The following is a 26,609-nucleotide window of genomic DNA, read 5'->3' as shown; positions in this document are numbered from 1 at the left end:
GGATAAAATGCACAACTTCAAAGTATCTCTTCCAAAATATTTATTAATCTTTATAGTTACTTTAATATATATTCACACAGTTTTTATCACTCCTCCTGCCAGGAGCTGGAGTTTAATTCCTTTTGCTTTGTGCGTGGGCTAGTGACTTTCTTCTAACCAACAGAGAAGGGAACAAGAAAAACAGTAACTTCACAATGGAGAAGTCTGTCAGACACCACCTTAACCAAGGGTTCAAGGTCACCAACGTCGTAATAATACATATCGATACCCTGTTCTCCTTGACATGATGTGATGAGAAGGGCATATTGTTTCTGTGGGGTCATTTCCAGCCATCTATACTCTGTAATCATGAGAAAATATCAGGCTAACCCAATTTGAGGGACATTCTATAAAATACCTGACTGGTGTTCTTCAAAATTGCCCAGGTGGTAAGAGATAAGGAAAGACGGAGGAACTGCCATAGAACCGAGAAGGTTAAAACATCATGACAAATAAATGCTATATGAGATTCTGATTTAGTTCCTGGATCAGGAAAAGCAATATTAGTAAAAAGTCTGGAGGAATTCAAAACACCTAGTTGACAGTATTCTACCAATGTGAATTTCTTAGTTGTGAACACTTGACCATGTTTATGCAAGACGGTCAAGTCAGTGAGGCTGAGCAAAGAGAATAATGGGGATCTCCTACTATCTCCATAATTGTTCTTTAATTCTAGAACTATTTAAAAATTTAAAAAATAGTTAGAGGAGGAGAAACTATATCCAAATCTCCTAAGAATAACCTGAATGAGAACTACTATAAATAAGGAAGCAATCTATGTTTTACAAAATCAAAGTCATCACCTGTAGTGGATTGGTCACATTGCCCTTTTGCCACAGAAAGCACATAAACAACTGTATTATTTTGGATTTTGTAAATTTATAAATCATAGACATCAACAATTGCAAAAATGAAGTTACAAAATTTTTCAATAAAGTGATAAAATTAGGATAGTGTCTTGATTACTGGGATATACTTACTCTGAATTTGTTCAGAAGTAGGAAACTATTTGGCAGCTATAGTTCTTTTATACTGAGGATTCCCTGGTTAATATGGGAAGAGCCCCATTTCAGGGGACAACAGGACCAGGAGTTGTTGCAATAGGGGTCAGATGTGAGATCTGAACCTTGATGTTTCTGTACGCCATATCTGTTTTACATTCTTCTCCCTCAGGTCTCTTGTTTTCTTTGGCCACTGAACTGCTGAGAGAGGATAACTGTTCATAGGAAGCGTATGGAAGAGTTGCTTTGTTCTCTTGGAGGGTGATGCAGAAACTGTCCCAGGCACATAAATATTCTAACAAGTTTCATCTTGTCACAATGGAGTCATAAAGTTGCTCTGTTCAGCACATGATAATGGCTTTGTAATTCAATTATTGGTAGTATTTGTCTTCTGGGATTTATCTGCCTTAAACTTCAGGCACTCATGTAAAACCCTTTACCATAAATCTCATAAATGCAGGTTCTGTCCCCACCCCGGGGCATATCTTGCCATGCCTGTGAAAACCTTGACAGCTTTCTCTAAATTATGGAATTGTTCTATTTAGAGGTGTTGATGTTTTAAGTGCCAGAGCCCACAATAAAGAACATTGGGACAGGTCCATTTCCTCTCGAGATTCTCTTTAGAGGAAGATAGATCCTGATGGACAGACAGACAAAGTTCCATTCTCTCCAAAAGGTTCTTTTCATACATTTATCTGGCACTTTTTCAAAGAGATTCCTTCAGGTCATAGGAGGTCTGACGGAATGACTTTTAAGTTCTCTTTGAGTCCTGATATTCTGATGCATGAGCACACCAGGACTGGTCATCTATATGGATTCACTAGTCCTGTTTGTTTTAGGATTTTCTTCTATCCACTCTGCATTTCTTTCCTACCCAGTCAACAAGGCAACCCCTCCGTTTGGGGATCTGCTCTACCCTCCTATATTGAATTTACTATTCTGCATCTTAGTCATTATCTACTAAGACAAGCCTATCTAACCTTTGCTTGGAAAAATATCTAGGAATACCTCATCCCCAACATCCATTAATCATTTCTCATTCATTAACCACATATTTATTGGATGCCTATTTCATCCCTTCCAAAAGACTCTTTTTTCATTTCAACATCTCTTTAAATCAGTAGGTATCTTATGATCATCATGGGAGTTTAATTAGCATATTTTTTTACTGATAAAATAATGTGCCTCTTCATCTAATTAAGTGTTAGATTTGATGATATGTGGCATGTGCTAGGCACTCTTCTAGGTGCTGTTTAATTTCTTCTCATGTGTGAGCGCATGTGTGTGCATGCACACGTGTGCACAAGCACATACGTGTGTGAGTTTTCCCTTTCTTTGTCCTCTCACCCATTCCTCTACATGTAAGGATTAGCTATATAGATAACCATACATTTAACATTTAGCTATGTTAACATTGGCTAACCCTACATTTTAGTGTTTTGTTACAAGATATGGACAGGGGGAGTATGATTCAAACAGAAGTGGAATATACAAAAACAGATACTGTGACACATGCAAATTTTCTCATATTTTGGGGGAGATACTTATTATGCTTTAAGATGTGGTGGGAAAAAAAATCTCATCACATTAAATTGCAGCATAATTTTGTTTTTGTTTTCATTTGGAAGTTACATGCAATGATTAATTTGAATAGATTAAGAGGATTAAGAGGTAATGATGATGAAGAGACTTCTAGGTGTGTCATTGAGGGTGTGTCTAGGAAGGACTAGAATGTGGGACAGTGAACTGAAGTGGAGACCCTCCCTAAGCATGGGCAGCACTGCCCCATAGTATAGTGGCTTGCATGGAATAAAAGTTGGAAGAACAAGGAAGCAGATGCAGATGCAAGCTCTACTCTTCTTGAACATGTTCTTCATCACTGCTTCAATCTTCTGAGGACATCAGACTCTTGCTTCTTCACTCTTCCAAAGAGGACTCTGCCAATGATTCTCCAGGTAGTTTCCAGAACCTTGGTCTCAGATTAGAGTAGCACTGTCAATCCCTCTCGTTTTGGGGTTTCCATCTCTTGGACTACACAGCTACTGGTTCTTCCAGCTCTCCAGCCTACAGACAGCCATTGTGGACTCTCCAGCTTCTGGTCATGTAAGTCAATTTAATAAATCCCCTTTTTATAATCATATTTCCTCTTGATTCTCTTCCTCTAGAGAACCTCGACTAATACATTACATGTTTTAAAATGATGTGCATAGTTGACATGTTTTCATGGGCTTATTGTGGTGATTTTGGATTGGGATCAATTTGGCTAAGTTAGAATGCTATTTCCCAGAGTCTCTGCTTGGTTTCATGTTAGAATTAACCAAAAGGAAATAACAGTATACGCAGGGTTTGAAAAGAAAAAAAAAGAGCAGTTATTTCCTGAGGAAGGCTGGTTTGGCTAGACATGATCAGAGGCAGATGCAGAGGAGTGGCAGGTTCTACTTTATCTTTGCTCTTCTATCCCCAATTCCATGCCTGGCTTTTCTTCCAGACAGTCTGGTGACCTCAGGCTCCAAATCTGCTTGGCTACAAACTCACTGGGCTGTAGTGTGTCCTCTTTAGTGGGCGCTCCCCCTGCAGTTCTACCTAAACAAGGCAAGCCCCCTTGAGGGCAAGGACTAGACTTCCTGAGCCATTGTGGCCAGGATTTAGCTTTTAAAATAACTCAGTTGATGTTAATTAAGTGAATTGGGTAATAGATATAAATAAAACTGGCAGCTCAATTTCCATGCATTGTTCTTGATTTTGGGGCAACGAAGAAGTAAACTATATGTACACATTATAAATTCCCTTTGAAAATGGAATTTATTATGTTGAATCAAAATGAGATTGTCACATTTCAGAAAGACACTAGTACTTAACTCCTACCTGTGTCTCTTTTCAATAGTTACCATTTATTCATCATATACGACATGTGTTTAACTTAGTCATCATATATGACATGTGTTTAACCTAAATTATCTGATTTTAATTCTAACAACAAATAGATCAGAAGAATACTCTTTTGTGATGACCATTTTACTGATGAAGACTGTGAGGCTTAAAGAAGTGAATAGCTCCATGTTATGCTCCTTAAAAACAGGTTCCAGCAAAGGCATTCTGACTTGTTCTTGTTCTTAAACACTAATTGCTGTTCGTATGGACTAAAAGACAATATTCAAAAGGTAGCCCATTAAATGAGCAAAGGTAACCATAAACAAAAACATAGTCAAAAACAGAATCCCTTAAAAATGAAGGCTGAGGTGTGATCATTAGTACCAAGCCAATTTCTTTTCACATAATTACAAATGAGGAAGCCTTAGTTAGGATTTCCCTCCACCAGTCTTTTGTTCTCATTCATAGCAATGTTTTACACTCTACCATCACAGGAATCTTAGTCAAACCTAGAGAAGTGACTGCATCTTTGTTGCTCAAAGACAGAGGAGCTGCAGCCCAAGGGGACAGGAAATCATCAAGATAAGAGAGACAGGAATCAATGACTGCCTTTGGTGAATGAAGGATGCAGAAGAAGAGATGCATTCAACACCTCAGCAGGGGACATTTAGCTTAATTTGTAGGGAAAACTTGCTAATCATAGGAAAAGATTAAGAAGTGGAAGCAGGTGCAAGAGGGTTGGGAAACAGCACTCATTGGTGAGATCATTACCAGGTCTTTCAAGGATAATGAAAATGATCTTCTCTGTCACTCATGGTGCAGACAATAGGGATGCCCCTCCCCCAGCACTGCCCTTGGGGTGTGATCTCTAGGTTTCCTGTCACTGTTCCCTGTTCCTTACCCAAACCCCACAGGATCCAGCTCAGAGGGCAGGGTCTCCCACCCAAAAGAGACCTTTTGGGAGGATAAGGGAGAGTAGAAGAATGAAGTCCACAATCCAAAGAAAAGAAGGATCTGAGTGCTTCTCCAGAATCCCATATTCTGAAACATGCAAAGGATCTGTTAATATCAGCAGTCTAGGGCAGACTCCCAGAGAGAACAGTCTAGGACACAGTCATTATGTCTTTCCTTGAATTCCTCTTCTGACATGCATACTCCTTAGGACAGACAGCCTGTTGAGTTAATAAATAGCCCAGTGTGTAGAAAAGTGTGCCTTCTACTGCTCTAGAATTCTCCTCCCTTCAATTTATACTTTGATTTTGGATTCTAACCTCTATAAGAAAGAAGAAAAGACAGAGGTCACCAATTATGGCTGCCTATTTTAACAAATGAAGCCTATTCAAGATGTGTTTCAATTTGCATGTATTCATGGGTTTACATATATGCATACATATGAATATGTGAGTTTGATTAATGTAACCCATATGTGTGTGCACAAATGTATGCACATGTTTCTGCTGCTCTGGTTGCTGTAGTGTATGAGATAGACAGAAACATGCAAAACACAGAGTCTTGGCCCTTATGGAACTTATCTTTTAACAGGAAAGGGAAAGGAAAAAATAAAAATGATGTATTTGAAGAACATACTGAATCCTAAGTTACATACTATACTGATAATAATGATACCATTCCATAAGACTTTGTAGAAGGAAATTGAAGCTCAGTTAAGTGAAATATTTTCTTAGAATCACCCAGTTAGAAATTAGTGAAGCTGAGATTTGAATCTACTCTAGATCTGTGGTCTTCCTACCAATCACACATGTATATGTGTAATACAGTGCATGTTATGTCAAATTACATTTCATTCATGACAAAAGCGATGATTAAATTCAGAGGAGAAAGACATTCTTCTTTCCCAGAAAATTGGAATGAAACAGAAAAGTTCCACATTAGAGGTAGGCTTTGAAATAAGGTCAATAAGGCCCCCCATGATGAACAGGATCTCCACACGTCATCCTTGTACACAAGGACCAATGCTGTCTGGATGTACATTGATTAATCACTGCTGATATGAATAAGAACAGTTTATACCCAGGTGAGAACATACACAAAACCATACATTTAAGAAATACAGACTGGCCTATAGACTTATTATTACATAGATTCACTCTTCTGGTGTTTGAAACTTTGCATATGCAATTGAAGTGAGCAGAAGGTCTCCAAGAGAAGGTGCAAGCCCAGGTGCCCAAGAATCAAGCAAGGTTCTTCCTCTTTCCAGTTTTGCATTGTTAGCAATGAGGAAGGAGGCAAACACTCCAGTAGGGAAACGCATGTTTCCTGAGGCAGTAGGATGACTCGGGGAGAAGCAGGGCCTCTGCCTTTCACTACTTCCAGCGGGAGGCAGGGTGTTGAGCCAGTGAAATGGGAAGGAGAAAGGAAGAGGAAGTGGCAAACATGATATCAACAAGTAGAACCTGTGGGACTTAGAAATCCAGAGGTTCAAGAGGATGTAAGATTCTGAAGTGTTAAGGCTGGGATGCAGGGCATATAGGAATATGGAAGCCTTTGAAGGAAGGAAAGAGAGAAAGCAAGCAAGCAAGACAGCTAGCTGATTCTGAATGGTGACAAACTCCATGGCCACCTCAACATAAAATTGAAAGTGAGTGATGGATTCATTCAGAAATGCTTCGCTAAGACCTGACAGCTTTGGGAAAAGGATGAGGCAGAGCACTCAAAAAGAAAAGAAAACAAGCAAGCAAACAAACAAAACCCCAGCCACCCTCCCTTCCAGATGTATTACAAACATATCTGGTTATTTGATAGAGTCTGCTTGCCTGCCTTTCTTTCCTGCTTGCTGCCTTCCTGCCTGCTTTCCTTCCTTCCTCCTCTTGGGGACATCATCAGACTCCATTTCAATTCCAGTTTACAGGATGTGGGGAAAGATGCAAAGCTCAGTTTCTTGTTACTGAATACACTAAATCCATCTGAGGAAAGGGGAAGAGTTACAGCCATCTCGTGTCAGGTCCTCTAAGTCCTGTTGAGGTTTTAGAGGACATGGCATGTGGGTGGCTTACAAAAGTTACTACTTCCATGTGGAATGGTCAGTACATTTCAATGAAGAGGAGGGGCATGATAACCTTGTGTGTGTGTGTGTGTGTGTGTGCGCTGAATGGATTCAGCAGCAATATTCAACAAGAACTCATGCAATACAAGTCAAAATCAGAAAGAGAAACTATTATATATCATCATCCACTTATCAGGGAAAAGGGGTTGGGGGGTGGGGTTGAGAGAAGAATGGAGGAACTTTAGAATACGTACAGGGAAATGAGAGGAAGCGGGTATGAAAAACGGTGGAATGAGACAGACATTACCCTATGTGCATGTATGATTAGACGAATGGTATGAATCTACAATGTGCACAAACAGAAATGAGACGATGTACCCCATTTATTTACAGTGAATCCAAATGCTGTAAAAAGTAGAAAGTCTGTAAAAAGTAGAAATAAATAAATAAATAAAAGAGAAAGTATTTCATATTCCATAGAGAGATGTGTGACTACAGTCTTTTTTTTTTTTTTGCAGACCTGATATCTGAGGCTAGAGGAAAGAGTCCTGGATAGGCACACTAGGCCAAGTGTGTGGAATATCTTCCTACATAATAGTTCTGAGTAAGGAGAGAACTGGAAATGAGCTGTATGGGCCCACAGCATGTTGGGGTCATGAAGTTAGACTGGAGATGGAATCATATGATAGGCATGAAGAGCACAGGCTCCTCAGATACACTCTAGGTTTAAATTCTATCACCACGACCTGCTAATATGTAGCACTGAGCAAAATGTTTAAGCTTAATGGGACCTGATTTATCTATTTACCTTCTTATTTTTGATCTGCACTGAGAATTAAAATATCTATGAATAATATGATCTCTTGTGGTGTTTTTCCATTACTCTCTCCCCTTTCTTGGGTAGAAGCAGCTCAGTATTTCCTAGGGTTTTACCATTCTTTACTCCCTGTCCCTGTGGCTTACCAAGGTTGATTCTACCCCCAGGTATGTCTACAAGCATGTTACCTAATCAGGTCCATAAAATTTAATTTCAGAAGTTTTTCTGAAACAATTCCTAAGAAGGTATTTTCTTTTCCTGTGAAGATGCAAGCTGCCAGAGGCTATTACAAAGAGAAAGTCTGCCTGAGAGTGAAGCTAATGCAGAGGAGAATGGAGCTGAGAGAGGGGAGAGATCAGGATCCGAGCCATTTCATAAGCCTCTGGATCTAGTGGAGTCTTGATAAAGTTAGACCTTCTGATGTTTCAGACCAATAAGCCAATATCGTTAATAGTTTTTAAAGACAGATTGTGTTTCTCTATCACATGTCTTGATAGTCTTGATCAAGAAACTATTTCCCATCATTGATTTTAAGGACTGATTTAAATAATACAAGCAAAATACTTGGCACCAGCCTTGACCCACCAGAAACGCTCAACAAACAGAACTTGCAAAGATATAGAATGGGCAATCTTTCCCATCCACCAGCCTTGATCAATGGGAAACAATGCGGGCATCATACATGCTCAAACACATTTGCATATGGAGTTCCAGGCCTTTCTTTCTCTCTCTGATAAACAACACGGCTATCGTATGATGCCTGGAAAATATTGAAACAAGGCTGGCTTTCCAAAATAACAAAGTTCACTGTTGAGCAAACTCTTACTTTTCTATGCCTGAATTAGTCACAGAAATATGTAATCACCATTTAGCTGTCCTTGATATCAGTCAGCTCCATGTATATCAGACCAACGTGATCAATATTATAAGTCTGAACTATTTTTAACAATTCAGAGTCCCTTGTTTTTTGCATATTTACTATTTTCCTATATTCCTGAAGAGTTTATAATGAGAACAATTTTCTATTGTTTTATCCTAAACTCAGATTCCAACAAACCACATTTTTCAACCTCTAACAGAGAATTTAGCTTTTGCAGAAGCTTCACTTATTTGAGATATCTGTGTACCAATGACCCTTCAATTCCATGTTCTTCAATGTCAAATGCAACACCTCAACTTTTACGTACAGAACTATTAAACTGAAGAATACATGGTTTTAGAATTTGAGCGGAGTCTTTTTTTTTCCTCCATTTTTCTCTGGGGGATGCCAATGGGAAATAAATCTTGAATGTTGGGTTGATATGAACAATTACCAGCAAGGGACAGAGACTAAATTTGCAAACCTGTCTCTTATGTATTATGCATGCTGTGTTGGATAAACTACATCACTTTTCTGATTCGTTAAAAAGGAAAAAATAACCACTACTTCACAAAGGAGCTCTGAAGACAGAATCCAAGAATCAATAAGTACCTTGTCCATTATAGTTACTCAAAACACAAACCCCTGAAGGAGCCTTATCTCGCCAACACTCAGATCTCCCTCCTGTATTTTTTTCCCCTGATGGGAATCTATGCTCCCTTCTTAAAATAACAGTATTTTAAAAAACATTTTCCTTTTCTTCTTTAGAAGTCATATTTTCTCCCATCCAAGTCACGCAGTGACTCAGCCTCCAGGGTAGACCTGGGTCTGGCCTCCATGGATAACGAGTCCTTGATCCAGGCCAGGACACTCAGATTCAATTCCTGGAAATTCAGGCAGAGAGGCAACTGCTAGGTTGTTAGCCTAAAGCTGGTAGTGTCCACCACTTGCATAAAATGGGGAAGGACATCCTGAGAATGGACACAAAGCAGGGGAAAAGAACCAACAGAAAGAGGTAAAATCGGTCATTATCAAAAGGTTATTACTGACAGTCATGGGCCCTCAGCACAAGTCTTAGACATTGCGCATGGAACCAATTCATAAGAAGGATCTCATTTAATGAAGTAGGTATTAATTATCCTACAGAGGAGAAAACTGAGGCACACAGAAGTGACTTAACTTCCTCTAACTACCTACTTAGCAGACCTCAGAGTCCCTGAGGCCTTACTTTCCAGGCTACACCATCTCCCAGAACTTCTCACATGGGAAAGAGCAAGGACCACTACTGCTGTCAGTTAAATAAAAAGGACATCTATTCCAATAATGGTAATATTGTGTGAAAATGTGTTTTATATGATGCCCTATATCAGTTCTGGAAGCCATATGAACTCCTTGGAAGACAGTTCATATTTATGGTAGTTACGATGGTATTAACAGCAATTCCTGTGATAAGGTGAGAATAAGCTGTTTTAACCCATAATTATTTTACAATTGCCATTTATTGCTTCCAGGGGTGGCATGGCTATTGTCACCCCCAAATAGAAGTAATTCTGAAGTGTGTTGGGTGATTTGGAAAAGATAAGATCTCATCTTCATTTTTTTCTGTATGGCAAGTGTTATGTTATTACCCATGATCACTTAATGATTCAATTTAGCACCAGAGAAATCCCTCTTAGGCCCGTCTGCACCTCCAGAGCCAAGATCCTAGCAGAAACGCTTCAAGCAAGTTTCTTTTAATTAAACTTGTTGAATCATCCTAAATAGCCTCATAGTTTCTATGTACTTTGAAGCAGCTTGGATTCCAGGAATGGGTCTACTAGATATGGCTTTGATTGACAACTTTTCTGCTGGCATCAGGAAGTAGCTCAGAGTCAGAAAACAGGCCAGGTTGGGCAGAGACCATGAGATTTTCATCAATAGGCAATGTACACTTCACAAGGGCTCATCCCTTCTCTGGAAAACACAACCAAGCTTACAGAACTCGAGAGGTCTTTTGCCAAGCTCAGTTGGAGAGATACACAGGCAGCACTGTGGCCGAGCTTTGAGTATCTGCCACTCATCTGCCTGAGTAGACTTGATGTCCAGGCTCAACCCTCAACCCAGAAAACAAGGCCAACAGGCAGAGGCAATAGTGTCCACTGATTTAATAGAGCATGGTCTTTGGAGACAAACAGCCTGCATTTAAATCCTGGCTTTTGCTCTTTCTAGCTGTGTGACCTTGACCAAACTACTTAATCTTTCTGTGCCATAGATTTCCCATCTGTTGATGATAATGAATGGCTTCCTTCAGAAAGCTGTTATGAGGATTAAATAGCTTCAGTTTGAATAGTGCTTAGCACACTACTAGGACTTGAATGGGAAAGATGTGTCTTTTTGCTCCCAAAGGAAAAGAGAGGAAGTTTTATTTATTTTACTTAACAAACAGATTAATTAGGATTCATACACAGTAATGGGAAATGCTTTTATAAAGATAATAATTTTAAGACATTTGGATGCCATGGCTTTGCTAATAAAGCTTCCAAACAGAAGACCCCTCTTTAAGGAATAGATAAGAAAGGACGTGGTCTGTTCATCTTATAATAATGCCATGAGCAAATAAGACCTCCAGTGAGCTAGAAAACATTGGGTATCATGTGCAACTTACAGGGCAATATTCTTGTCTCTGTTCTTTTTCCTTCTCTATCATAGTAGTCTATGCCTTTTGTTTTTACTGGCAGGAACGAACTCTGTCCAGCCCTCTGAGTGGGTACTGTCTCCTCTCTACTTCTGTGTTCCACGTGCAGATTTGGAGTCCCTTGGAAGCCTGCCATAAGTAAAAACCGGTCCGTCTTAACTCTTCCATTAGCAAAGCATTAACTCCACTTCTAGGAGGAACATGGAGGAGCACATTCATTTATTTGTTTTCTGAGGTCTATATACATACAGCACCAAGAAAAGAACAGAATGATTAAAAAAAAAAAAGACATGGACTCTCCTTTTAAAAAAAATAATTGACATTATAATTTTAAGGCAAAATTACACAGAGACGAAATGGTTTCGTGAATCAGTGAGTGGGGAATGCTAACCAGAGAAGGGAAACTGCACGAGAGACAGAGCTGAATTTCTGGACCTGTGAGAGGTCAATTTGGACTAGGAAAGCAAGTCTCAGGTGGGCCCTCTCAAGAGAAGCAGCAGGAGAGAGGTGAATGAACTTCTATGCAGCAAAAATTTCTTTATGTAGAAAAGTCTCATTATGACAGGTATTATGATTTAGATGTGAGGTGTCCCCAAACCAAAAACTCATGAGAGACAATGCAACAAAGTTTAAAGGTAATTCAGCTTCCTCTTATCAGTGAAAACATTTGACCTTTGATTTGGGGGGATTGTCTTATTTCACGCAGCATGATAGTTTTCAGATCTAGTCATTTCCTGACCAATGTCATAAAGTCATTCTTTATGGCTGAGTAATATTTCATTAAGATAAGTGTGTTATAGAGAGCCTTAACCTAAATAGTGCATTAATTCTCTGATAGGGATTAACTAAGTGATGCAAGTGGTAACTTTAGGCAGGTAGGGTGGCCTAGAGGAGGTGGGTCATTAGGTGCATGCTTTTGGGGTATATATTTTTGTCTGGGGTGAGGGGAGTATGTCTCTCTCTGCTTTCTGTTGCTGTGTCCTGAACCATGTTCCTTCACCATACTCTTTCACCATGACGTTCTGCCTCACCTGGGGCCCCAAAGAATGGAGTGGGCCATCTATGGATGGCAACTTCCGAAAGAGTGAGCCCTGAAGTCAACGTTTCCCCTCTAATTGTTCTCCGCAGGTCTTTTGGTCGTAGCAACTAAAACCCTGACTGAAGCAGCGGGGGAGGAAATGGCTTCCGTCCATATAGAAGTCCCTCCGTGTTTTCTTTGAGGCAGTTTATTTTCAAACAGCTTGTCTTTCACTTTTTCGGGCAGTTTCATTTGCTTTTTAAGAGATTTCTTTAATGCAGTTCTCTGGCTTTTGACTCCCACAGGGATTTTAGGGCAGTGTTTGAAAATGAGAAAGATAAAAATGCATTCCTCTTAGAAGTTCATCTAGCAGGGGGAGAGGTGGAGTGGAGGAGGGAGCCGTTATGCTCCTTGCGTGGGGAGCCAGTCCGTGTGTTGAGTGCTCAGGCTGCCGAGAGGCAGAGGGGTCCCAGGAGGGGCAGACGGATACTTTCACCGCCTGGTTGCAGGGAGCTCATTTTCCTTAAAGGTCAGTCAGATGACTCTGGACAATGTGAGTAAGGGGGACAAGGGACTTTTAACTTGGCTGAGCATGTCCCTTTTAGCGCTGTTTTCAGCAGCAGAAGCCTGGAAACACCGCCGGTGATTTTTCCATAGTCAGATGAGATGAGCTGGGGCACAGCAAAGCCCCGTATTTTGGCAGAGATGAGGCTGGGCATTCGAAAGGTCTTGATAAGAAATACTAAGATTACCAGAAAATGTTCCAAAATTTGTTTTTATTCTGCTGCTAGGATCTAGGCCCTTGGAAACACAAAAGCTAAAATTAGCCTCTGTTATTTGCCTTCTTTTCAAGTTCAGCCATTCCCACAGACAGAGGTCACCACTAATTTAACCAGGGAGTGTTAAAAAAAAAAAAAAAAGAACCACCTTCTTTGCTTCCTTTTATCTCTTGCTGTTCCCTCCCTGCTCCTGCTCCTGTATTTCCATATATACATCCCACTAACATATATAGCTTATTTTTTTTTCATGGTATGAGGTTTGAACCTAATGGCTCTGTACCACTGAGCTACATCCCCAGCCCTTTTTACTTCATATTTTCAGTTAGCCTCACTAAATTGCCCAGCTGGCCTCAAACTTCTGATCATCCTGCCTCAGCCTCCCAAGTCACTGGGATTATAGGCAATGTCAATAGACATTATGATTTACCTCCCATCTATATTCTTAGAGTAAAATGATATGTAGATAGATAATAACACACTCTCAAAATCAAACAAGGCACAGATCAGTGTGAATAACTAGCATTTACATGAATGCAAATGCCTGTGTATTTGTGTAGGCTATGGGCTGAATATTTATATACCCCCAAATTCACATGCTAAAGCCCTCACCTCTAATGTTGTGGTGGTATTTGGAGGTGGGGCATTTGATGATAATTAGAGTTAGATAAGGAGATGTAAGGGAGATCTCCTTAGGTACACAGCAAGAGTGAGCGGAGCTCTCTCTCTTTATACCATGTGAGGAAACAGACAAAAGGCAGCCATTTGTGAGCCAGGAAGAGGGTCCTGCCAGGAATCAAATCTGTAAGCACCTTGATCTTGAGCTTCCCAGGTTCCAGGATTCTGTTTAAGTCTCCAGTCTGCAGCATTTTGTTACAGCAGCCTGAGCAAAGTAAGACCATCTATGTAAATGTGCTTGGTAATTCATAGAGTATTTCCGAAAGGCTAAGCAAGAAACTAGGACAACTGATTGTGTCCCACACTACAAGAAGTTCCAGAAGACCCGAAATGAGGAATGAGGGGAAGAGCTGCATTCAGAGTAAGTAAGCCCTATTTATTGGAATATGCCACTATGTGTATAAATAATGCCTTTAGTCATAGAAATCACTGTGTCTTTAAAAATATCTTCCTCACAGATTCATTGGAACATATCAAAGCAATATATACAAAGTCCCTGCTGTCCTCTAATCTCAACGATCCATTTTGGGCTTATACAGAAATTCGTGACATGACTTTTTACATTCCCTTACAATATTCACTACCCCAGTGTCACACCCTGCCGTATGAAGGTGCAGATTCCAAGGCTCATTTACAAAACAATATCTTCATATGCCAGAGGATATGGCGAGACTTACCAGTAGAATCTATTTGGTACCACCCCTTCTTGGATAAGCTGCCATCTTCTCCCAAACTCAGCCGAGCTGTATAACTGTAGAGAGAAGGAGATAATCAGCCCTATGGTACATCAAATGCACAAGCATCAGTTTTTGTTTTTGTTTTTTTTGTCAAAATTTGAAGTTTTACATGTCAAAGGATGCCACAAAATGGGAAAGAAAACTTACAAATTGTATATTGATGGGAAATAACTCTCAGAATAAAGAACTTTTTTTTATAATTTAGTAATAAAAGTAGAAATGAGAAAAATAGAAATGACAATTTAAAAATGGCCAAATTATCTGAAAATGTATTTCTCCCAGGAATGTGTACCAGTGACCTATCAATACCTGATAAGAAGCTCGACATTCAGTTCAATGCAAAAAAAAAAAAAAAATATATATATATATATAATTTAACAGGTCACACTCACTAGGATGTCTGCTATTAGAAAGAGACAATAACAAATATCAGTGAGGATGTGGAATCCTTGGATTGGAATCTTGGGTTGCTGGTGGGGAAATAAAATGGTACATCTATGATGAAAAACCATTTTCTATTACATTAAAAAGTTAAACAAAGTTACTATATAGTCCAACAATTCCCTACAAGTATAGCCAAGAGAATTGAACACACACACACACACACACACACACACACACACACACACACACACAATAAGGATCCTGCTTCCCTGAAGTTTCTGCTTGGTGGAAAAGATAGGAAACACATCCTTAAAGCATGTCCTGTGTACCCCAGGTAGTTTTTTGTTTTTTAAGTCACTAATAATAATTCCTACCATTTATCGGGCACCCGCTCCATGCCAAGTTCAGCATACCTCATCTCTACTCTTCACATAAATTCTACCAGACAGATATTAAGACCTCTCTTTTAGAGTTGAGGAAACTGAGGCTCAGAAGGGTTAATTGACTTCTTAGAAATCACATGCCAAAACACTGGAATCCACACGGTGCTCTGCTTGGAGACAGTCTCTGGTCCCACTTGACTTGGCATCAAGAGAACATTGTGGAGACTGGAGAGTGGAACATTTAGACGTGGCTCTGCAGGGCCACTCAGTGTAACTTGCACCTGACAACAATGAGAGAAAGGCAGGGGCCCCCAGGATGAAGGAAGGGTCAGGTGTCAGCAAGGGGTGCTTCACAGACATTGTGGAGAACTAGTTGGGACGTGAGTGAATGGCAGAATTCAAACCCAGGAAAACGGCATTACTCACAAAGGAAGCAGCCTGGGTCAAAGTGGTGATTCAGACAGGGACCCTCTATGAATAAGCCTGGCTCACGTAAATAAGTGTGAATGAGCATGCGAACAGCAACATGGAAGAAGCTTTGAATGTCAAGTTAGGGAGACCAGAACTGATCCTGCAGGAATGAGGAGCCAATGCTGGTCTTTAGGAGTCACCAAAGGAACCTCAGGTTATAAAACAGCACTCCACACTGACTAAGCTCTTACCAGAACCAAGGGCCTTGCATGCATTATCACATAATGCATCCCTGTGAGAAATGAAATTATTTTGACTATTTTACAGCTGGCCATATAGCTGGTGAGATTTAAAGTCCACTTGCTACCCTGCTTCTGTACCCTCCAAGGGCATGGAGTCCCTACTCATGTGATGGGGATTGACCCTCACATATTTCATCCCTTAAAACATCTTTTTCTTTTCATACAGCTTATTCTACATTGCTCCTTGACATTCCTGCCCCGGTAGTCCTCATGTCATACTGGAACTTCTTCTGCCTTGAACAGCATCCTCTGACGGCAGCCCAGAGCATCCTGCTGCTTTAGGTACCCGAATTTCCATGGACAGTTTGTTATTGATTTGGAAAAGGTCAGTTAGAGCATCTCTTTCCTGCTATGTCCCTGGTCTGAAATGCACCTGCCCCTCAATGAACACCACGGCCTCTGCCAGCTCCCACACAGAGTGGAGGGTGAGTCACACTGCACTGAGGACCACAACGGCCCAGTCTGCCCATCTCTGCTCAGCCACCACTCTCCATAGAGGGTCAAATGACTCACCAAGTGACTCACAATGACTGGATGCACCGGGCATGACCGAGGAACAATGCATCCCAAGAGAATATTTACTGACACTTTAAGGAACCTCTTATGGCATTGTTTCCACTTGATCAAAACATACCCTGACCCCACAAAAGATGCTACTAAGACAAGTAGCTGGATCAGTTAGTCATAGAGTATTTGAGCATCCAGCCAAGGAGAATCTGTGGCTTTTTTTTTTTTTTTTGACATCTTTTTTTTTTTTTTTTTCCTTGGCTCGTTGTTAGATTTTGGATCTTGAATGTCTCACAACGTCCCATGTAATAGGTCTGGTCCCAGATGGGCCCTGTTGAGAAGTGTTGAAACTCATGAGAGGTGAGGTCTCGTGGGAATTCCTTAGGACACTGGAAGTACCCCCTTGTTTTAGTCAGTCTTTTCACTGTTGTGACCAAAAGACCTCACAAAAACCATTTAGAGGATGAAAAGTTTATTTTGGGGCTCATTGTTTCAGAGGTCTCAGTTCACAGATGGCCAGGTCCACTTCTCTGGGAAGGAGGAAAGGAAGAACATCATGGCGGAAGTGTATGGCTGAGGAATGCAGCTCAGGACATGGAATCAGGGAGCAGAGAGAGGCAGCTTCACACTCCAGGGACAAAATATATACCCCAAAGGTACACCGCACCCCAATGACCCGCCTCCTCCAGTGACATCCTACCTGCCTACAGCTACTACCCAGTTAATCCCTATCAGGAGATTAATTCACTGATTGGGTTGAGATTCTCATAACCCAATTTCACCTCTATGCTTTCTTGAATTGTCTCATATATGAGCTTTTGGATGATACCTCATATCTAAAACATAACATCCCTGAAGAAGGTGGGACCCCAGCCCCTTCCTCTTCCTCTTTTAAGTTTTTGGTCCAAAAGTGAGCAATTTTGCTCTGCCACACTCTCCCACCATGATGTGCTGCCTCACCACAGGCCCAAAGCAACAGAGTCAATTGATCTTGGACTGGAACCTCCAAAGCTGTGATTCAAATAACCCTTTTCTCTTTATATGTTGATATCTCAGGTATTTTGTTATAGTGATAGGAAGCTGAAGAGCACACCCAAGATTCCTGGAAGGCAAAGGTTTCTTGGAAACAATTCATGTTTGATACATTTTAAGAATGCCAAGATGGGAGGTAGCTCTCCTTACAGAGATAAGAAAGATGGGGCAACTCACACCTTGAGTCAGAACTCAAGCAGCCAGAGGATGCTCCTCATGGTTCTTATTCCCCTGCATGACCTGGCCACCTTGTTAACTGGCATCAAGGTGGACAGTCTTGAAGGAACCTGCCCCAGGGTGGGTAGAGTGTGGCAGAGCAGTTAGTTAACACTAACTCCTGTAAGACAGCAGCAAGATCCCCATTTCCCACTTTACCTGTTCTATTTGTGCAGAGCTGCACTTTTTTATATGATCTTAGGGTGAAGAGAGTTCAGACCACTGTCGTGTGCCTATGTCTACCTGCAAATGCACGTTAATATCTATATTTACATAAGATATTATGTAAATTTATAACATTTGCATATTTACAAAAGTCAATACAAGTGTAACAGAATCAAAATGGTTCAAAATAATAATTCTGCATATGAAGGTTAGACTCACGTTAATCCTGCAAGAATCATATAGAAACTCTAAGGGCTCATATGGTTACTCCAAGGAATTGCTATCCCTGTTCCCATAGATAATTCATCTCTGTGATGAATCGTTGGGTATCAGCATCTGTGTTTTTTTATTTTTTCCCTGTCTTTGTAAATTTATCACCTAGGCTTGGATTCAGAGCCTGTGGACCAGTCAGGTATGTCCCATGATATTTGTTCATATCTTCAAAAGGCTGCTTTGTTATTTGTGAGCATCAAGAGGTCCTGGATCAGTGGGTACACAAAACAATAAACCAAGCCTCTCTCCTTCAGCCCAGTGACATCCATCCCAATTTCATCTCTAGAAAGGGACCCTTTGGTCTTGGTGGATGGGCCCTCTCATCCTCCCACTCCCATCTAGACACATCCCCCTCCTGCACCCTTACCCAGGCTACCCACCCTGGGGCAGGTTCCTTCAAGACTGTCCACCTTGATGCCAGTTTCCTTTCATGCCACATCAAAGGCTGCCTTCTCTGCACACCTTCGCCTACCCATGAAGAGTCCCACTGGCCTCATCTCCACAGACCTGTGATACAATAGCAGATACTGCTGAACTTCAGGCCACATACTTAATATTTATTTTTTAACAGTCTTTAAAGGGAGTCTTCCACTAATGCAAAGTAGACTTTTCTTCCTATATAAAATCACTCTAAAATATCTGAGAATATTCCCTGCTTTTTTAATGATTGCAAATTGTTTAGATGTCACGAATCCCATTTTTCTATATCTATAGATGCCCAGAGTATAGTAGATAATTGAGGGGAAAGGGGTTGATTTTGCACCAAGTTAAGCTCCCTGTCATAAATCTACATAGTCAGGAACTCAGGTTTTTCAACAGATGGATAATGGAATTAGAGGAATATGCTTTGCTTCCAAGGATACATAGCTATAGTCTAATATCTTAAAATCAAGTCTATAAATATCAGTACATTTGAAACTTCTAAAAATTTGCAAGTAGAGTCTTGCACATTCACCCTAAGACAAAGTGGCTCTGTATACCCCACCTACGACTTCAAGCATTTTCTCCCTAAGAAGTTAATTGTCCAGCCTGGTGTTATACCAAGAAAGGGAAAAAAACAACAACGCACAGCCATTCAAGTTAATGTGTTAATTAAGCCTACCGAGTCTAACAGCAAAGTTCTCCTCCGCAAAGAAGGGAAAGGTATCAAAGCACTTTCCCCACTGATTCCATCTCAGCTGCCAGTGGAAGGTTTTCGTGTAGAACAAGTCAATGTCCTTTAATAAAATTCATACTGTTGGCAGGACCTAAATAAGATTTATTTCCCTCCCTGTCCGTCTCCAGCTCCAAGGTTTCTTTTGACTGTCAGAACACAGAACGGAGAACTATCATTGCTATCTGTCACATCAGAGAAAGCAGCAGCAGCTTTCTCCAGCAATGCCAAGACGAGAGAAACAGAGAGAAAGAGATTAGTGAGAGAAAGAAGGAACACTCCAGCAAGTTTTAAGAGGCAATGTGCATCTACTAATCCTTTGTCATGTACCCAAAAATGCCATTTGCAGAGGGTATTTGTCTTTATTCTGCTAACACTGGTACAAAATATGGGAAAAGAATGGAAGGAGCAGAAATTTTGAAAGGGAGTAGGGAAGGATTCTGGTTAACCAAGAATACAAGGTAGAAAATCCTTCTAGTCTAAAATCATTCTATGATAGCTGAGACCACTTTCCTGTCTTTGAAAACACCACTTAATGAGCACAAACCCAACATTCAAGATCTCGTAGCAGCCCCAGGGCCTAACCCTCCACACTGACATTATGCTGGGCTGAGGCTGCCAACACTTCTCTTTTCTGCCACGTTTCTCTCCTGAGGTTTTCTTTTTCTTAAAAAATCTCACATTGACTTGTTTTCTCACCATCTGCCTTTGTCTGCTATAAGAAGAGTATAGATAAAAATAGACTTAATTGTAAAGGATGCGATTTTAAGGGTTAGTTTTGATGTGAGTTTATAACCAACTCTCAGACATCTGTGGCACCCTCTTCGGGTGGCCTGTTAAGCTACAAGTTGGATGTGGGGCGCCCTGAGGAGATAATCAAGAAGAGTGTCAAAAAGGGACTGAATAACTTGGGTATGAGAAAGAACTAGACGCAGTGGTTTTACTCACAATTCCTAATCTATAGCAGATTAAGATGGGGTGAGAGAAGCAGGTTTGAAAGCAGTTTCCTGTCTTTGCCCCCCATCTTAACATTCACACATTGGTTCAAACCCTAAAAGAATGGCATCTTTTTCCTAGTAGAAGGCAAACTCAACATTCTGTGTTGATGCAAATGTTTGTAATTGTCACTGTCCCTGGAAAGTCTTTTCAATACTCCTCCAAATTGAATCAGTGTATCTTCAGATCTTTCAGAGAGTTAGATATACAGTATGAATTTTCTGTTGCAGCTACAAAATTGGTGCAAGGACGCCAATGCCATGGGAATTGGTATAAGACAAATTGCACTAAAGCTAAGAGTCTTGGTAATATGTTTGAAGTCTCTGGTTGCCATGACAGGATACTGTTCACCACAAAGCTTCCTGGGGCAACTTCCCTGTCAGGGGGTAGTTTCCTGGGACTCTTTCACACAACTCCTGGAGAGACTTCCTTTGGCGAAACCCTTCCTGCTATTGGCTCTTTTCAAGGTTGCTTGCTCACTCCTCTTTTCTACTTTGCCCTTAACATTTGGGAGGCAGGGGGCCTTCAAATTGCATTTCTTGAAAAGGCTCACAGAAAACCCTGCCAGTTCTATTTATTTGCCTCATCCTAATACTGCCCCAGGGATGGCTGCAGAACGAAGCACTCATCCACCTCATGACTCTCTGGTTCTCTCTGCTGTTCCTGCCTTCCTTTTAGCAAGAAAGAGATGGTACCTTCAGGACTTCAAATAAATTCCTAATGCTAGGCCTGAGGCATTGCAAATACCCAGCTCTTTATTTCCTCCAGACTCAATAGGAAGGAAAAAGAGTCAGTCCAGAGAAACACAAAGTCTTCTGAAGTATGTTCTGATGGTTCTAGTTCCACAGCACAAGTGAGAACCAGAACTCATGGTAAGGGGAAACCAAATTCAGCAGCACCTGCAGTGGTTCCACGGCACTTCTCTGTAAGCTGAGGAGTCTTTATCATGGCTGGTTGGTATGGGTTATCGACAGTGAGACAACATGATGGTAATCCCAGATTCCACCTACCCCTCGGAAGCCAGAATAAAAGACAGGCAGTTAGTGTAGATAGATGATCAGGTCAGATAGAGAAAATGGAGGCTGATTTGGATCCAGGAAGCTGGGAGACTGGAATGTTAATGTCTCCAGAGCCCTTTGATAACAGGATTACCTGCCTATACTACCCCTCCCAAAAGGCTGCAGACAGGGAGTTGTTAATTAATGCCTCCTGGGCTGTTTCCTGTCTGGATCACTCCATTTGGCCCTTCCCCCTGCCCATCTGCTTCTCACCTTTTCGCCATCCCACTGGCAACTCCTAGTCACAAATGCAGGAAAGAGAGAGATAAGCAGGGAGAGAGCAAGAGAATAAAGAAAAAGTAAAAGTCTATAAAAGGGACAGGGTGCTCTTATTTCTTGGGATACCAGAATACCAGCTATGGTCCCCGTTCCCTCCAGGGAGAAGTCTGTGCTACTACTTGTATTAGTCAGGATTCTCTAGAGGAAAAGAATCAATAGGTATGATTATAAAAAGAGAATATATTAGATTGACTTACACAACCAGAAGCTGGATAGTCCACCATGGCTGTCCATAGGCTGGAGAGCTAGAAGAATCAGCAACTGTGCAATCCAAGAGGCAGAAGCCTCAAAACAAGAGAGATCAACAGCGCTACCCTAGTCTGAGACCAAGGCTTATGGAAACTCCCTGGAGAATCACTAGCAGAGTTCGCTTTGGAAGAGTGAAGAAGCACAAGTTCAATATCCTCAGAAGACCAAAGTGGCAATCAAGAACCCTTTTAAGAAGAGTTGAGTTTGCATCTGCTTCTGCTTCCTTGTTCTTCCAACTTTTATTCCACCAAGCCACCATCCTATTGATGGTGCTGCCCACACTTAGGGAGGGTCTCCATTTCAGTTCACTATCCCACATTCCAATCCTTCCTAGACAGGCCCTCATTGACACACCCAGAAGCCTCTTAATCATCTGCATCTCTTAATCCAATCAAGCTGACAATTCATATTAACCATTACGCTCCTTTTAAATAAAACCTGCTTTATATGCTTGCCTTGGAGTGCTTTTCTAGTGTTCAGACTTCAACATTTGAGGAAACAGAACACGTCACCAATAAACCAGTGGTATCACTTCCAACCCAATAGATGCTTCTCCAAGAAAAAAGCTAGCTTATCAAGGATATCATAGAAAATGCGTAGTAATGGATACACTTTTTCGGAGTGCTTCCGTGGGAATTTGCAAAAGCTTTCAAGGCAAGCACTGAAGGAGAATGAGAAGTCCTAAGAAAAGAGATGTAGAGAAAAGTGTTCCAGAGGAATGGATCAGCTTAAGCAAATGGAACAGCAAAACTCAGAATGGTGTTTTGGTTTTTTTTTTTTTTTTTTTTGACCAAGATAAGAGACTCAGTGTGGTTGTAATGCATAAAGAAAAGTAAAGTGGGAATTGAAGCTGTAAATGGAGCCCAGGACCAGGTTGGGTAGGTACAATCTTGCCAAATCTTGCAGGGAGCTACTATAGACTGGATACAAATATCCAGTCAGCAAGGTCAAAAGATGAGGCTCTGCTGATGAAGGGTGAGAGGGAACGGTGACCTGCTGCCGGCTCCATCAATCCCTCCTGTGACTGGATTTGTCAGATCTGACACTGGCCATTCCTCAGCTGTCACTGAAGGCTGTCACATCCCCTGTGGTTGGGCTTGGCACTCTGAGATTGGGGAAGCAGACATATGGAACTGGAGCTAACTGAGAAGAAAAAGTCAATATGTGATGTTGGGCCACTTTATTTGGAGACACTTCCTGTGTACCCAGGTCCAGGGGTATACAGCAAAAGAAGATTCTTAGAGACAAGTGTTGATGACAGAAAAGATAAAGAACCAGCTGAAAAGTTGCACATGCAAACATATACCTCTATTTTAGAGCCTATGTAGGCCTGAGATAAACTAATTCTGTCTGTTCTAACCTCTTTCTAATCACTTGTTTTAACACATGCATTGCTCCTTGTTCTAGTACCCTATTTCTCTCAAATCATTAGGACCACATAGATCAAACTGCTCCAAATAGTAACTGAAAAATAATGATACAACCTGTTTAAACATGGCATCTCAGTTGAATGTAGGCCTTTCCTGTTTGCATATGATGACTTTTCAGCTTGGGAATTTGTTTTATAAACAAGGATTGGGGTTGACATTTAGCAAGCTCCCTGGTTTCCACTCTAATTGCCAGTTTTGTACTTGGATACTTAAATTATTTACATATTCATGAGTTTAGAAATCTGCCCTGACATTGGGAAACTTCAAGCACATGGAAATCTTGCCAAACCAGCATGGTATATAATGCTCAACATATTTCATATGAATAACTGAGTGCCTTTTTACTTAATGCAGTGCCTTGGGGAAACATGATCATATAAGATAGATATTAATTTCTTAAGTGTTTATGCTTGTGTAGAAATCATTTGAATATCCCCAGGGGTTGAAATTCAAGGATCCATTTGTCTTTTATCTCCATCTTACCCTTTTGACAGTAAAAGGTCACTAGGTCTATTCAAAAACAAACAGAATCACTATGAAGATAAATACTTTCATATTTAATGGCTTGATATTATTATAATCAATTATATTATCCATACGCTATATATACCAGTTCTTCTTTGTTCCATTTATCTGGTTCCATGGTAGCTTTTAGTGATTATCTAAAAGGGCATTCAACATTGAATTAAAGTGCTATATCTCCCATGGTGGAAAGGCACTGGACAAGGCAGGCTTTGGCTAAGGCAGGCTGTGGCTATTTGTTGTCTGAGCTTCCTACGTCTGCCATCTCTCAGGTATTGAAATAGTACATTGGCTAGCATCCATGTAATGTTTGCTCTGTACCAAGCTCTGGGTTAAGTGTTTTACGTACATTCTCTCAGGGTCTCCAAACAATCCTGTGAAGCAGGTATTGTTACTATTCCTTCCATGTTACAGGTGGAGAAAATACAAAGTTAAGTGAGCTATTGACTATCATACAGTCAGGGCAGAGTAGAGAGGTGACAATCTTATCAGCTTGCTCTATTGCCTCTCAGTGCTGACATCTCATCTGCTGCTGTATTAAGTAGGCAGCATGTCTCAGGGAATGTTCAGCATTCAAAGCTACCATGAGAAGTGTTTTCCCTGCATTCGAGCCCAGTAAGGAAAAGGAAGGATCAAATAAAAAGGGATAAAGGGACATTTTACTTTTAAAAAGTAGGTAAGAAATCGCTTAAATAAAAATCTGAGGAACTGTACAATCGGGGCGGGGGGAGAGAAAGAGAGAGAGAGAGGAGCTAAAAGTAGCTTTTTAAAATTTACTTCTGTGCAAGTATCTAAAATTCTACCATTGGCCACCAAACACATTGGCAGTACATTTTTCCTTTTCTACCAATATATAATTTTAATTCAAAGTCAGCTTCCATCTATACAGAGAATGCCAACTGTTCATATTTAAGGTTTTCATTATTTGTGAATGGAATCTCCTTTATCAAAACTTGTTTCCTCCCTTCAAAATCATGTTTTCACTTTGCATGTATTGACACATATTTATCAAAATGTTGAAGTTGAGGCCTGAAAGAATTACAATTTTGTATTTCTTTCATACACTGTGATTCCTTGGAATTTATGAGAGATCAAGGGAAAAACAGGTTTCCTACATAGAATTACTTGGAATTCTGTCTGGTTGAGCTTCAAAATAAATGACACAATATAAATTTGTGAATATTGTAGAACTGCCACCAGAGAAAGACTGGCCCAACAAGCTGTCCTAAAGGCTTTGTGCTCCCTCCACAGAACTGGTCATTCAATTTAAATGAATTTTTTTTTTTTTTTCTTAAGCACAAAACAATAGGGAGAAAAACAAATATAATGTGAAAGATAAGGAGACAAAGTGAATTGGGGACCCATATGAAGCCATCAATAAGGTTTCTCTGACTTCCGCACTGTTCATGTTCAAGTTTTTGAATTAGTTGTAAATGCTTAAAACCAAGAAAATATCTCCTTGTGAACAGAGCGGGATTGCTTCTCTCTAATAAATCTGGACATTGGAGCTGCCATGCTCCACTTAGAGCAGCAGGCTGGGGCCTGGTGCTACCCTCCCCCTTCTGCATGAACACTGGCTTTCCTGTGGTCTCCATCCAGCCTGAGTTCAGGCCTGTCTGTGCAGAAACTGATTTCATGGCTGAGATGGTCTTGGGCATCCACGAGGGTGGGGAGAAGCAGGGTGCAGTTCAGGACCCTCGGTTGGTGGTCAGGGCAGCAGAGCCGTAGGGAAAGGAGGCCTGGCCAGCCTGGATGAGGAGACCAGGGGCCTCTCCTCCAGAGCCTGCCGCAGCCCGAGTCCTGGCAGCCCTCGTGTTGGCTTCACAGCTTCACACTTTCTCTTTACAAATGGCTCCTACAGTGGAAACCCTGACAGAGATGCCAGCAGCCCCGTACCCGGCATGCTCCACAAAGCTGAGGTATATGCATATTCTTATATTTTTTCCTGTTTTTTTTTTTCCCCCCTTACAGTCACATCTGCTCTTTGTTTTCTCTCATTTCAAATGTTTCCCAACACATCATGTTTAGTGAGGTGTTTAAGACAGACTGAGAGATGCCGTTGGAGGCAATGTTTTATAGCACAGTTTGTACACTAGTTTATTGCCAAATTAAAATAAAGATGTAATCTGGCAGACTCAGCCTGCTGCTAAGCCTTCCTTGGGTGGTTTCCTGTATTGAGGCAAGAAAGTCAGAGAAAACTAGCAATGAACTAAAAGCCTGTATCTCCTTTTTCCTGTCTGCTCTGTTTCCAAATACAAAGAAACAAAACAACAACAACAAGAGCAGAATGTTCAGTTTGCCTACTGCTTAAATTACATTTAAAAAGAAACAACCAATAAATAAAAGAACAAGATCCTTGTGCTTCTATGATAAATGCCATGGATTTCTTCCTGTGGTTCACAGGGATTCACTGTGAATCTGAGGGGTATGATTTCCAAAGGCACATCCTCACATAGATCCTCAGGAGGTCAGAGTCTTATTCCTGTTTCCACACTGGTAAGTCCTAGGGCAGGGTATTCTAGCAGCAAGGATATTTCTTTAATAACTTAAATGTGAAAAAGAATTGATACTTTCCCCTTCGGTCCTTCTTGGAGAATCTATTAAAGAGAGCATTTAACTCTATGCAACAACCCCAGTGGTTGATTTTATATGTCAGTCTGAGTGGGCTGAGAAATGCCAGATAGCTGGTAAACATCATAGCTGGGTGTGTCTTTGAAGGTGCCTGCACTTTACAGTAGCATCTGAATCAGTTGAGAAATCCCACCTCCCCATGTG

The 26,609-nt window shown here is 40.8% G+C and overlaps 1 protein-coding gene across 8 annotated transcripts in view; it reads right to left on the bottom strand.

Annotated features, from left to right (window-relative positions):
- SORCS1 (sortilin related VPS10 domain containing receptor 1) overlaps positions 1-26,609 on the bottom strand; it is a 469,944-nt gene that overhangs the window by 143,883 nt on the left and 299,452 nt on the right. For all 8 annotated transcript variants that reach the window (XM_079136908.1, XM_079136906.1, XM_079136907.1 and 5 more), the window contains exon 5: positions 14,415-14,488. In XM_079136908.1, the coding sequence (XP_078993034.1) occupies positions 14,415-14,488 (74 nt within the window). The remainder of the gene's footprint in view (positions 1-14,414; positions 14,489-26,609) is intronic.

This window comes from Sciurus vulgaris (assembly GCF_902686455.1).
Source record: "Sciurus vulgaris genome assembly, chromosome: 4".
Taxonomy (NCBI): domain Eukaryota; kingdom Metazoa; phylum Chordata; class Mammalia; order Rodentia; family Sciuridae; genus Sciurus; species Sciurus vulgaris.
Note: the sequence above shows the minus strand (reverse complement) of the source record. Positions and strands in the feature narration are given on the sequence as shown.